General features: G+C 48.0%; 1 protein-coding gene across 3 annotated transcripts in view; it reads left to right on the forward strand.

Annotated features, from left to right (window-relative positions):
- ADCY8 (adenylate cyclase 8) overlaps positions 1–12,557 on the forward strand; it is a 231,883-nt gene extending 219,326 nt beyond the window's left edge. For all 3 annotated transcript variants that reach the window (XM_040261749.1, XM_040261750.1, XM_040261751.1), the window contains 4 exons: positions 6,639–6,785; positions 8,215–8,307; positions 9,900–10,014; positions 11,992–12,557. In XM_040261749.1, the coding sequence (XP_040117683.1) occupies positions 6,639–6,785; positions 8,215–8,307; positions 9,900–10,014; positions 11,992–12,479 (843 nt within the window). In that variant the 3' untranslated portion in view covers positions 12,480–12,557. The remainder of the gene's footprint in view (positions 1–6,638; positions 6,786–8,214; positions 8,308–9,899; positions 10,015–11,991) is intronic.
- The last annotated feature ends 2,101 nt before the right edge of the window (positions 12,558–14,658 follow it).

The raw sequence follows: 14,658 nt of genomic DNA on the forward strand, positions 1-14,658 counted from the left end.
TAGAGCTCATTTTCCGCATCTCCACAGTAACAGTATCCCCCAACTTTACGTTACAACATTTACATGAGTTATTATGCATAAAGGGCTTAAGCGGTGCCTGGCACATTTTACAAGCCCTCTGATTCTTGCTGTTGTTATTTCTGAAAATATGAGTCATCATTACTCTTTTCCACTCCCAGCGCCACCTCCCACCTATTCACTCCATCATTCATTCCCCAAGGATTTCCTGAAGGTCAACCATGTGCCACGTGTTATTCTAGATCCTGGGGTTCAAACAAAGAAGAACAAAGAAGACGAAGTCCTGCCTGATATGAGGCACGTGTTTTTCTGGGAAAACAGACATTAAAACAAATGAATATGTAACACAGTTCTATATTAATGTTAATGTTCTATGAGGGTGGACGATGCTGAGTTAGAGAATTGTTGTTGTTGTTGTTTAGTCGCTAAGTAATGTCCCCCTCTTTGCGATCCCCTGGACTATAGCCTGCCAGGCCCCTCTGTCCATGGGATTGTCCAGGCAAGAATACTGGAGTAGGCTGCCGTTTCTTCCTCCAGGGGATCTCCCACCCCAGAAATCAAACCCGCATCTTCTAAATTGGCAGGCAGATTCTTTACCACTGAGCCACCTCGGTATCCCCCAGTAAGAGAAAACCATGTGTGAAAAGGGGGCATTTACACTGGAGGGTCCTGGAAGTTCTCTCTGAGCACATGGCATTTGAGCTGAGACCTGAGGATACTTACAAGGCCAGGAGGTATCAGACACTGTTTCTCCCCTGCAGAGAGGTGACTTCACTTAGTATAGGACACACAGGGCTTTGAATCAGACAGGCCTGGGCCACTGAAAAACCAGACCTCGTTCCCTGGGCAAAATCTTCATCTTGGCTTCTGGGTAGGGGTCAGAGGGTGGAGCATGCAGGCGCTCGAATCCTCTGCAAAGCCCAAACCTGCACATCCAGCCAGAGGAGGGTGACAATGAAACAATAATGGCCTTTCTGTACTCATCAATCCCTCCGCAGTGTTCAGTGTTTTTATCTTTTTAGATCTCAAAATAGAAACAGATGGCACACTCAGTGGAGCGAGTCAGGTGACAGGATGTCTCTAAAGGTGTGGACAGGTGTGGGCAGGGGTCTGGAGCTCTCCCGTGAGCCCCTCCACCCCTTTCTCCCTGCTCGCTTGGAAAGGGAGGGGGCAACCTGCCTGGGTCACAGCAGTGACCTCGCAAGCCCTCTGACACCCAGCTGTGGGTTATCAACTGGGGACGCTGGGCCGGAGATCCAGGAGCAGGGGAAGGAGAATGAGGTCAGTATATTATTATTCCTTTGGTTCCCTCCCTTGGGATCCATCTGAGGCTGCCTACGTCCCCCACAGAAACTGACAGCTCCTCCCAAGGCCACTGCCGGGCCACCTCCGATGTCAAATCAACATCCTTGTCTCTGGCTCTTCTCATCCCTTTGAGCCCAGGAGGATGGCAGCTCAACGGCCACAGCTCGACTGCCAAGAGCCGTTTTCCTGAGGGATTTCTTAGGGGAACATTGTACTTGACCCTCATCTTCCTAGTTAAGCCCTTTGTAAAGTGTTGTCCTTTAATCACTAAGTCATGTTCAACTCTTTGCAACCCCCTGGACTGTAGCCCGCCAGGCTCCTCTGTCCACGGGATTCCCCAGGCAAGAATACTGGAGTGGGTTGCCATGCCCACCTCCAGGGGATTTTCCCGACCCAGGAGTTGAACCCACATCTCCTGCGTTGGTAGGCGGGTTGTTTACTGTTCACCTGGGAAGCCCTTTGTAAGTTACCCTCCTTGAATTATCTTAATTTGAATGTGCCCTTTATTTTCTGTTGCGTCCCTAGTTGAAGCCACAGGAACAAAGAAGTGGGTAAAGCCTCATAGGGTCAATAGTCTTGGGAACTGGTACCATCCCACGCCTGAAGGGTCAACGGATAAAGCAGTTCCTGGGACCAGTGAGAGTTGTAGCACTAGGAGAGGGCATCTTGACAGGAGCCAGGCCACCAGGAGAAGACAGCCACTGCTGACCGTGGTGCAGAGGATAAAGGACGTCACACAGAGCATCTCGGGAAAACCAGGGTGGCCGCAGAGCAGACATGAGCATCTCCTCTACCTCCGAGGGACCTGAAGCAGAGAACTGATCTCCCTGGCCGAGGCCACAGGACTACATCTGTAGGCTCATCGTCTCCTCTCTTCACGTGTTCCCAACTTGACCCACTGAGGAAAGAGCTTCCTGTGACACCTTCCACCCTCTGGGGCAGTGCTATGGAGGCGGGGTCTCATCATCACCTATCCCACCTTCCCCGCCCTAGTGGATGTGACTGGGGAGGCCAGAGTCGTTGGACTATTGTGCTAATGGCTCATGAGTCCTGCAGTCTGTCTTATTTCCTCTGGGACTTGTTTGTGCCCAAGACAAAGAAGTTCTGTCCTTCCACTTGGCCAGCCCAGTAGTGCAGAACCCCCTTGCTACCCGCTAGGATCACAGAATGTGACTGTGTTTGGAGATGGGGTCTTTAAAGAGAGAGGGTAGGGTTCTCATCTAAAGTGCCTGGTGTCTTTATAAGAGGAGGAAATTAGGACACAGATACACATGTAACAGACCTCATGTGAAGACCTAGGGAGAAGAAGCCATCTGTAAGCCAATGGAGAGCAGCCTCAGAAGGAACCAACCCAGCCAGCACCTTGACCTTAAGCTTCTAGCCTCCAGCACTGTGAGAAGGTAAACTTCTGTAGTTTAAGCCCCTTGGGCTGCAGCACTTTGTTACAGCAGCTTGAGCAAAGTAATACAACAGGTAATTGAGCAAACAGAGATTTTCTTTCTCTCCGATTCGCAGCCATTCAGAGGATGCGGTTCTGTAGGTTTGCTTATGCAGGTTTTCTGACCCAAAAGTAATCAGGCTTCTCCTACGGTATCGCTCCATTGTTCAAGGCCAAGGTGAACGACCCAGCCTCAGAAAGCTGTGTACCATGGCTATGCAGCTTGGCTACAACCTGCACTGCCCCCCAACCCAACCCAATCCAGCTGGTCACCAGCCACCTCTGCACTTTTGAATGAAGGTTAGCAAAACCATCCATTCAGATGTACCCACTCGTAAAGCTCAAGTCAACTGATCATGAATCAAAGACAACCTCTTTCTCAGACCAAGGATGTAAAAGGCAGAGAAGGCAAGTTCAGGTGTGCTGAGTGGGAAAGACCCTGGACGTCTTTAACTCTGGCTCTTCTGCTGCCAACTGCATGATCCCAATGTCTTAAGTCATCCATGTCTCATTTTCCTTATCTGTATAGTGGGTATAAAAATTGTACCTACTTCTTACAGGATTAGTGCAAGGATTAAAGCATCAGATTCTATCCAAAAGTGCTTTGTAAAGCTTTAACGTTTCCTACACAGGCTAAGGGACCTGGGTTCAATCCCTGGGTCGGAAAGATCTCCTGGAGAAGGAAATGGCAAGCCACTCCAGAACTCTTGCCTGGAAAATTCCATGGACGGAGGAGCCTGGTACAGTCCATGGGGTCGCAAAGAGTCAGACACAACTGAGCGACTTCACTTTCACTTTAGAGCCTGTATAGGGCATGTATGACATTGCAGGCATCCAAAAACTACTAATTGAATGATTTGAACACGTTGAGATGAATAGCGTGGAGTCCCTGCCCTTGCGGAGTCCACAGGTAAAGGAAGAGAGGGACATTAAGACGATGCACACAGCAAGGGCTCTGGTGTATAGTGACCCAGGGGCCCGCACGGCCCAAGTCAGCCTCCCACCCTTATCGGTGAGTCCGGGAAGTTTTGCAGGAGGATATGATACCTAGGTGGGTAGTGAAGGCAGAAAACTAGGGTTAGCCTGGTTAGGGAGGCTCACTGCAGGGAAGGAAGGACATATTCTATCAAGGGACAGACAGTAAAAATGAAAGCATTGAAGAGGATGTGTCTTTGGCTTCTTCCAGAAACATTCCTTGGGACAAGGGTTCACGTGCAAGTATCTTGCTTGGAGGTTGTCCCAGGAAACCCTCCCAGGTAGACAGGAGAGGAAGAAGGACGGTAGAGAGAGGACAGGAACCCAGTCTTCAGGCGTTGTCAGCCTGGTTAGCTCTGTGGGTGGCTGGAGCTGAATCTCGCTGGAGAACCTGGGAAGTGGCGTAGAAAGCGCGCCTCAACGTTCTCCCGCCCAAAGGCTGAGGGCTCGGAGGACTATGCTAGTGTCCATCGGAACCTGTTAACAGCAGCTCCTTTCGGGGGGCAGGGAGTGGAGGGGGCGGGCATTAGTTTCCGGGAGATTTTAGCCTGCAGCTCACATAGGCAGAGTGCTCTCTAGTGGCCAGAGAAAAACTCCATGCAAAGAAACTAAAGGGCTGGCTGACTGCAGAACCTGGGAAGACAGCATCCGCTATTGTGGGCATACAGGAGTACAGATGCTTCGCTGTTTCTGGAACACAAGGTCCAACACAGGGAATTGCAGGCCATGAAGCGGAAGAGATAGGCAGAAGCGAGGGCAGGAATATGTGAATATAGGTCATGCTCCTGTGTTGCAACTTTGCCCTGAGGGCAGTTGGAGGGTTTTAAGAATGGGAAGGGCATGGTCAGTATTGCATCTTTGAAATATCACTCTGGTTGCCATATGGAAAATGCCTTTGAATGAGATAAGACCAGTTCTGAACCCAGGAAGAGGCTCTCATATTAATTAATAGTCAAGGAAGGGACTTCCATAGTGGTCCAATGGTTAACACTTTGCCTTCCATTGCAGAAGTTGTGGGTTCGATCCCTGGTCAGGAAACTAAGGTCCCACATGCCACACAGTGCAGGCAAAACAAACAAACAAAAAAACCTTATAGCTCGGACCATATTTAAAAAAATCTAAAAAAAAAAAGTTTAAAAAAATAGTCAAGGAGGAAAACGGGAAGGACCTGATAGGAATAGTGAGAGGATTAGGAAAAAATATGTTGGAGGTAAAAAAGCCCACTTGGACTTGGCAACATATTGGCTCTGAATATGATGGGAAGAAAGGGTCAAGGATGACTCTGAGGGTCTCTGACTTTGACGACTTGTCCATGCCAGCGCTACCAACCGAGTCAGGGAATGAAGAAACAGCAGGTGCAGGTAGCGAGGACATGCACTCCGGTGCAGCAGTTATAATTTGAGCAGTGTGAAGGCAACCCAGCATGAAACAGAGAAGCTTGAAGCCCAAAGAGAACTGACTTGCAAATGGGATTCTAGAGACTCCCACGTGAATGTTGGTGAAAGGTTGAGAGTGAACAGGATGGCCCAGGTGAGTATGGAAACCGTGAACCTTGTAGGGGTCAAGGACAAACCATAACAACAATCACCAACACTGAAGATAGTAGATAAGCCAAAAAAAAATCCTTGAAGGGGCCAGGCACAGGGAAAATAGATGTGGTATAACTAGCACAGGGAAGTCAGAGACCTATGAACTTGGGTGTGATCACACCAGTTCCCAGGGATGCCCAGGAAGCCTTGGATAGAGATTGGTGTAGTGATGTCCTCATTTTGGCTGGCAGTCTGACCTTCCCTAGATTCATTTCATGCGAATGGACACAGGCACCAGAGATAGCTAGTTTGAGAAGTTAGGGTGGAGATGGTTAGTTACAAGTGTCTTCAGCATCCAGAGCACCTTGCAGTTTTTCTTATCGGAGGCACTTAGAGAAAGTGGAGGGGGAGAGGAGAAAGAAAAGGAAGGGATCACTATAGGAGGACAAAGTTGAAGAAGTGAGAGGGGGATCCAGAGATGAGGAAGAAGCATTGATATTCAGCAGGAGAAGGGAAGATGCATTGTCTGGAGTTGAAGCCGAAGAGATGAAAATACGATGAAAGAGATGATTGTATGAGTAAGGAAAGTGAGAGCCTCAGTGTTCTCAATAGCATATCAGACAAGGCCATCTACTGAGAAGAATCAAGTGGAGAGTGAAGGTAAGGAGAGCGATTAGAGCTGGGAAGGGTCACTGAGAATAGCAGAAAAGGAAGCTGACCAAGGACAAAGTGAGGTGCAGGCAGAAATCTGGGCCCAGCTGAGGCTGGAGACCATGGATTTACAAATTTTCTCTTTTTCTCGTCATAGTTTTTTTTTTTTAATCATTCAGGCTATTAGTACAATGTATTTTTACAATACAAAGCAAAAATTATTTATTTTTTAAAATTTATTTTAATTGGAAGGTAATTACTTTACAATATTGTGATAGCTTTTTGCCATACGTCAACATGAATCATCCATAGCTTTGCCACTTAAAATTATCAATTGGTCACACTAAAAATGTTTTGGAAACAAATTCAACCTGAAAAGAAAAAAAAGAAGAAGATTGTGAATGTTTGGTCATTAAAAAAACAGTTTTATAGCAAGCATTTGTCATTCATGCCCATTTGCATGGCATATTATATCATTATACTCATTTTATGTCAGTTTTTAGGCTTCAGTTAAGCTCAAGTCAGCGAAATTGAGACCATGAGTTTTCAATGGTCCCAGCCCTCTTGGTGAGGATGCTAAGGTGAGATGGTGCCAGAGCCCCGTTCTCTGCCCTCTCTGGGCACCTGTGCATGGCTGCAGGTGTGCATACATAGGGAGCATCACCGCAGAACTTCACCTCTGAGGACTGTTTCTGGTTCCTTCTATGTGTCTCTCTGTCCAGGAGCTGTATTCTCAATCCTATGACGCCGTTGGGGTGATGTTTGCCTCCATCCCGGGGTTTGCAGACTTTTACTCTCAGACCGAAATGAACAACCAAGGAGTGGAATGCCTCCGCCTGCTGAATGAGATCATTGCTGACTTCGATGAGGTAAACGAGAGCCTCAGAAATTTACAATCGAGAATAAGCATCCTTGCTGTCGTAGCGTTGTGTTGTTCATTGTAAACTATGTCTGCACTTACAGAATTCCAGACTGCGTTATAGACACAGAAATGTGTCATCTAATTTCATTATCACATGAGATAAAGACAGTCCTTTCTCCTGGAGGACCAGGAATGTGAGCTTCAGTGAGGCTAGGAACTTAATCCAGTGTCACGCAACCAGCAAATGGCAAAACCAGGACTTGACTGGAGGCCAGCACTACAAGGCCCTGACATCACAGAGACGGGGCCACTTCTCCATCTGCTCAAACTGCCAAAGATAAAACCATCAATTAGCACTTGCTCACAGACCTCCACAAAATATAAACACACCCCAGATGGTACTTTCTTCTTCCAGTTTCCAGGAATGGGGGAACACTCATGCTGCACCTTATTTACATTAATGGGCTTTGCAGGAGGGGTTTTTCTCCTCCTCACCACCCCCCAGCTTGACGTAGGACACCCATGTCCACCCACGTGGGGAAATGCAATTGTAAGGAGGAAGAGGGAGGGAGGTGGACAACCAAAAACATGCCAAAATCTTCGAGCTAAAATATTAATAGTCAAAGGGCTGCTAAGAGACCAAGCCTGCTTAGTGGCATCTGAGGATAAATATCAGACATTAAACTGGGCTGAGGACAGACACTGCTCCAGCCACTTTCTGCCCTGGGCACAGTTTGCAGGATCTCAGAATAGTGGCTTAACTTTAGCTCAAGAAGTGAAGTTACTGCAATACAGTAACCAAGTATAAGGGTTTCCCTGGTGGCTCGGTGGTAAAGAATCCACCTGCAGTGCAGGAGACGTGGGTTTGATCCCTGGGTCAGGAAGATCCCCTAGAGAAGGAAATGGCAACCCACTCCAGTATTCTTGCCCGGAGAATCCCATGGACAGATGAGCCTGATGGGCTACAGTCCCTGGGGTCGCGCATGACTTAGCGACTAAACAATAATAACAACAAACCAGGTATAGACTAATGGCACCTTAGACCTATGCACCTTAGACCAGGGTGCTGACATGAAATGCTAAGATTTTAAATACATGCTGACAGTGAAGCCAAAAGGAGGTCTTGATGGATTTTGGAATATTTGCCCTTTCTTCTTTAATAAGATAAACTTGTTTCTTTCAGAGACTCATAGAAACTGATTTAGTCCTTAGAGTATCTAGTCACACCCGTCTGGGCACCTAACACTTAGCATATAATCCATAAACATATGTTGATGGCCTGGATGTTTGATTCTGAGAGAAGAAAGTGGTTACCTCAAGGATGCTAACCCAGCCCAAGGTGGTCCTCACCGTGAGCCAGGGGTCTGTTTCCAGGAGCCCCAGGCTGCTGGAAGCACAAGAACCAGGACTGACAGTGTTGTCTGGGTCTGTTTCAGCTGCTCGGTGAAGACCGGTTTCAAGACATTGAAAAGATTAAGACCATTGGTAGTACCTACATGGCTGTGTCAGGCCTGTCGCCTGAAAAGCAGGTAAAGGAATGCTCTGGGCTCGACCACACCCTCCGGCAGGGACCTCACTGTGGTCATGTCGCTGAAGGTGGGAGAGTGGTGGGCTGTCAGCGCCAGGAGACCTGGTGACTGGCAGGGAGAAACTCTGATAAGTGGGCCTTCCACGTGCGTGATGTATTTGTTCCCCATGTAAGCAGGATCCAATGGGTGAAACAATGCTTCTTTATGATTGAGAAGCCTTTAGGCTTCACTCTGAAACTCACTGTTCACTTGATGTGCAAAATCAGGACCGAGAAATACCAATTATGAGCATTTGTTGGTGTTGCTAACCCCCTGATCCCAGCCTGTTTTCTTACTCTTACTTTTGTTTTCTCCTCCAAACGTAATGATAATAATAGCTCCAGTTTTTAAAAATTGAAAGTCAGACTTTAAAACATTTTTTATGTATTTATTTTTTGGTTGCACTGGGTCTTCACTGCAGCATGCGGGCTTTCTCTCCTTGTGTTGAGTGGGGACTTCTCATTATGGTGGCTTTTCTTGTTGTGGAGCTTGGGCTCTAGGGCACGTGGGCTCAGTAGTCATGGCTCCCAGGCTCCAGTATTAATAGTTTCACTTTTTTGAGAGGTGATTGTGTGCCAGACACTAGTATTAAGTGGGAAAACCAACATCTACCCCCACCAAGGTCAGTGGATGAATTTACCTGGGATAGAGTCATGCTCCCTGCACAAAGCCCTGCCCCTGGTAGGTCCTCAGTAAATGCTTTCTGGATATGGACGTGAACTACCAGGGACAGGAGTCCTCATCCCTTCTCATCCTTCTTTGCTCACTTTCCAACTAAAATCCTCAAAGTGTTGCAAGACTAGCTGAGAAGAAACCCTTGATGGTCACTGGGTACGTGTACACATCAGTCTACTGCAGGGATCCCCAGAGACATCCTCCAGGCCAAATCCAGCCCACCACCTGTTTTCACAGATTAAGTTTTATTGGAACACAGCCACACGCATTCATTTCTATTTCGTCTATGCTCCTTTCTGGCCAAAATGGCAGTGTTGGGTAGTCATGACAAAGACCACATGACCCACAAAACCTAAAATACTTGCTATCTGGCCCTTTAGTGACTGCTAACCTCTGCTCTAGAGAGACACAGAATTCCTTTCACATATACACTGCAATTCAGTTCCCATGAACTTGTTTATCCCCACTCCAGAGATGAGGAAACTGAGGCTCAGAAAGCAAATGTCTATGTGAAATATCCCTTAAACAGACACTGTGAGTGCTTCAAAGGAAAGAGACACGGCTCCTAGATGGGAAACATCATACATGTGAACATAGGAGTGTACACACACACACACACACACCTGTGGGCAGCATCAGCCTGAACAGACAAGGGTAAGGGTAGGGAATGGAATCTGAGAGTCACACATATGACGCCCTCTGGAGCAAATCTCCTGGCACCCTGTGATTCTGGACACTGATGACTGTGCGGCTCACAACCTGTACTTCCCTTGAAGGGGGGTGTGGGTGGAGTTAGGTTAGGACACAGACCAGACCCCTGCAGCAGAAATGATCCTGTTTGCCCCGTCCAATGACTTCTTCTCTCACGTTTGCTGCAGCAATGTGAGGATAAGTGGGGGCATTTGTGTGCCCTGGCCGATTTCTCCCTCGCCCTGACTGAAAGCATCCAGGAGATCAACAAGCATTCCTTCAACAATTTCGAGCTCCGGATTGGTGAGTAGCAGCTGGAAGGCTGGCTGGCCTCACTCCATTGAGCCCTTCCGTACCCTGGGCATCAAGCCAGGGGCGCTTTTTTCCTGCAAGAATACAGCAGAGCCAGTGTGACCTGGCCAAGGACAGGCCCGTCTGGGCTTCTTCTTGCTCAAGATGCTGGAAGCAGGGGAAGGATTCTGGCCTGTGTGCAGAAACACGAAGAATATGATAGACCACGGCTCCTCCCTCCTCCAGCTTATCTGGAATCCCACCCTGCAAGGCCTTGGGTAGAGAGAAAGCTGACTGTCAATCATTTCCCTCTGTCTCACCTGATGCTAGGGGTCCATGCATTGCCCTGTGGTTCTTCTGGGTATTTGCCTTGAGCCAAAAGCCAGGATTCTGTTCCTGAGGATGTCAGATGCTGAACTGAGCCAGGGACAGGCAGATAGCATTTGAGTTCTTCACTCAGCCACACAGCTCAGCATCCTTTGGGCTTTGGGACACCCTTGTGCAAAACAACAACACAATACTCACAGTGACGTGATAATAGTCATTTACAATGTGTATAACTTGTTAATTTTTTCAGCATCTCTACTAAGCCTAGGGGGCAGCGAGGGGTGCAGGGTGCTCCTAAAGCACAGTCTAAAATTGAACATGTTAGTTGCTCAGTCGTGTCCAACTCTTTGCGACCCCATGGACTGCAGCCCACCAGGCTCCTCTGTCCATGGGATTCTCCAGGCAAGAATACTGGAGTGGGTTGCCATTCCCTTCTCCAGAGGATCTTCCCAATCCAGGGATCGAACCTGGGTCATCTGCATTGCAGGCAGATTTACCATCTGAGCCACCTGGGAAGCCCAATCTGAAAGCCCCTGCTTAGTCTACATTCATATTGTATAGATGGGTAAACTCAGGCCCAGAGAAGGGGAGCAACTAGCCTCAAATCACACAGCCAAATGGTCCTCCAGCAGCAGCTCCAGGATTTCCTTACTGAGACCAGTGACCTTCTGGGGGCCAGTGTGCAATCTAAAAACAAATATTCTTGCAGTCCTCATGTCTTAGATATCCTCTGGCTGGTGTGCCATTTTACTTGCTTGGTCCTGCTTTAGTAGCTTTGAAGTATAAAAGGTCAAGTAATAGCCATGCCTGACTTGTTAGATCTAAGGACTCCCTTTGTTCACTGGAATAAAGCAGTGATATTTTCTGTTTTGATCGATGGATGGGATGCTCAGGGCTTGTTTCCACATCTTTCAAGGGCCCTACATGTCCTTTCTGAAATTACTGAATACATGATCGAACCAGAAATAAAAAGAACTGTAACCCTGAGCAAAGGCTCTGTAATTTCAGGAGATGTTGCTGAGATTAAGGCCAACCTGTACTTTACACTGGAGGCATAGTTTGGAATTTGGAAAATTATGTTCCCAATGGGATTGGGCACCTTGGTTTGTGTTTTGGGTCTGCTGTAACCAGTGCTATGACTTGGGCAAATCTCTTTAATCCTCTGGGACTGCCCTGCTCTGGTGGCCCAGTGGATAAGATTCCACACTTCCCCTGCAGGGGTCACAGGTTCAATCCCCTGTCAGGGAACTAAGATTCCAAATGCCTCAAGGTGCGGCCCAAAATTAGAAAACAAAAACAAAACTCCCTGAGTGTCAGCTTTATCCTGTATAAACTGGGTTTTATATTGTTACCTCCTAGTAGTAAGATGAGATGAAAATAGGTGGCCCAGTGGTAAAGACTCTGCCTGCCAGTGCAGGAGCCACAGAAGATGTGGGTCTGATCCTGGGTCAGGAAGATCCCCTGGAGAAGGGAATGGCAACCCACTCCAGTATTCTCGCCTGGAGAAGTCGTGGACAGAGGAGCCTGGTGGGCTACAGTCCAGGGGGTCGCAGGGTCGCACGTGGCTGAGCACACACACGCACACACATGCTCCCGGGTGGAAGCAGCTCCCTCCGAGACCTCCCTCTTCTCTCATCTCTTGCTCCTTTGCTTCCCTCACAGGCATCAGCCACGGCTCAGTGGTAGCCGGCGTCATCGGCGCTAAGAAACCACAGTATGACATTTGGGGCAAAACCGTGAACCTGGCGAGTCGGATGGACAGCACGGGGGTCAGCGGCAGGATCCAGGTCCCGGAGGAGACCTACCTCATCCTGAAGGACCAGGGCTTTGCCTTTGACTACCGAGGGGAGATCTACGTGAAGGGCATCAGCGAACAGGAAGGGAAAATCAAAACGTACTTTCTCCTGGGAAGAGTCCAGCCCAACCCCTTCATCCTGCCCCCCAGGAGACTGCCCGGGCAGTACTCCTTGGCCGCGGTCGTCCTGGGCCTCGTCCAGTCCCTCAACAGGCAGAGGCAGAAGCAGCTGCTGAACGAGAACAACAACACGGGCATTATCAAGGGCCATTACAACCGGCGGACTTTGCTGACACCCAGCGGGCCAGAGCCAGGAGCCCCAGCTGAAGGCGCCGACAAGTCCGAGTTGCCATGAACGCATTTTCTTTGTGTTTCTTTTTTTGTATTTCTTTTATATATAAAATAAATATACTAATAAAAAGGTTTAATTTTTTTTAGAACAAGGATGGTTTCGTTGGTCTCTGGATGCTCTAGATCGAAGACATGATCGGAGTTTCTTTCCCGTCACAGACATTTCCTCATCGTCTCTTACGTACACAGTTTATTGGGAAGTGAATATAAGTGAGACCTTGTCCTTGACCTTCAGAGGCTCACAATGGACTGTGAAAAGGGAGACCTGTAAACAGAGACTCAATAGCGTGGGATCCGCATAAGAGCTGCTGCTTATAGAGCGCTTGTCATGTGCCCGGTACATGATCATTTTACTGGATAATATTCCTATAAACCAATACATAATACTCTGCTTTCAGAGGATTTAGGGGCTTCCCTGGTGGCACTGAAAAGGGAAAGTGAGGTGAAAGTGAAAGCTGCTCAGTCATGTCGGACTGTACAGTCCATGGAATTCTCCAGGCCAGAATACTGGAGTGGGTAGCCTTTCCCTTCCCCGGGGGATCTTCCCAATCCAGGGATCAAATCCAGGTCTCCCACATTGTAGGCAGATTCTTTACCAGCTGAGCCACCAGGGAAGCCCAAGAATACTAGAGTGGGTAGCCTATCTCTTCTCCAGTGGATCTTCCCGACCAGGGAATCAAACCAGGGTCTCATGCATTGCAGGCAGATTCTTGACCAACTGAGCTCTCAGGGAAGCCCTCCTGGTAGCACTAGTGGTAAAGAACCCACCTGCCAATGCAGGAAACGCAAGAGATGCAAGTTTGATCCCAGGGTCGGGAAGATCCTCTGGAGTAGGAAATGGCAGCCCACTCCAGTATTCTTGCCTGGAGAATCCCATGGACAGAGGAGCCTAGTTGGCTACACTCCCTGGGGTCGAGAAGAATGAGACATGACTAAGCATGGAACACTGCTTTCAGAGAGGGGTAGAGGCAATGAAAAAAAATTATGTAAGACAACTGTGATAAAGAATTGAAGATCATGGACTTCCCTGGCGGTCCAGAGGTTAAGACACTGCTTTCCCAATGCAGAGTACACAGGTTCGATCCCTGGTCGGGGAACTAAGATCCCACATGCTGTGGCCAAAAAAAAAGAATTGGAGGTCAAGCATGTTCTTTGAACTGAAGGCACCAGGGAAGACATCTTTGAGGATATGCTCCTAAAGATTAGCCCTAAATGATGAGAAAGAGGAAAGCCATAGAACCTGGGAGAAAAGTGACCCAGGCAGAAGGAACAGCAAGTACAAATGCCCTGAGGTGGGATCAAGACCACTGGATCGGATGGAAGCACAATGAGAAGGCAGCAGGTGGGTGAGCAGGTTCAGGCAGGTGCGCTGTTTCCTGGGAAGACTGCATGCTAAGCTCTGCTCTTCTGACTGTAGAGCCTGCCAGCAAAGCTTCATACGGATGAGAAAGCTCAGAAACAGTAAAGGAATTGCCCAAGATCTTATAGCTAGGTGTAGAACTAGGCTTGGAACCGTATTGGTCAATAATAGCTAAGTGCTGTTAACAAATAACTCCCACTCTTAGCAGCTAAAATGAAATGAGAGATTTAGATCTCATTTATGTCCTATTTGATGTGTGGCAGGGGCCTTCCTGGTAATGGTCTCAGGATCTTAATCTCCTTCCACTTGGAGTCCTCGGCCTGATCCTCTCTATCCAGCCAGCTATAGGGAAGAGAGAGAAGGAAAAGGAGGTCACTCAGAAGGCCTTGGGTACCAGGCCTGGGAATCACCCATATTATTATATTTTTCTATCATCAACCAGAACGCAGTCACTAGCCCCACCTCAGGGCAAGGGAGGTGAGGAGATGGATTCTTCCTGTGTTCACCACTAAGAGAAAGCTGAAATGTAATGAGAAATACTGTCTCTTCCATAAGAATCTGGGAACTTCCCTGGTGGTCCAGTGGTTAAGACTTCGCCTTCCAGTACAGGGGGTGGGTGTTCAATCCCTGGGCCAGGAGGAAGCTAAGATTCCATATGCCTCATAGCCAGAAAACCAAAATATAAAACAGAAGCAACATTGTAATAAATTCAATAAAGGATTTAAAAATAGTACACTTCCAAAAAAATCTTAAAAAAAAAAAAGCCATACCTGTCTAAGCCCACGTGTGCAAACACGAAGCTCTTCTGATAAGTTTCATGCTG

Source organism: Oryx dammah, unplaced genomic scaffold, assembly GCF_014754425.2.
Source record: "Oryx dammah isolate SB20612 unplaced genomic scaffold, SCBI_Odam_1.1 HiC_scaffold_19, whole genome shotgun sequence".
NCBI classification, from domain to species: domain Eukaryota; kingdom Metazoa; phylum Chordata; class Mammalia; order Artiodactyla; family Bovidae; genus Oryx; species Oryx dammah.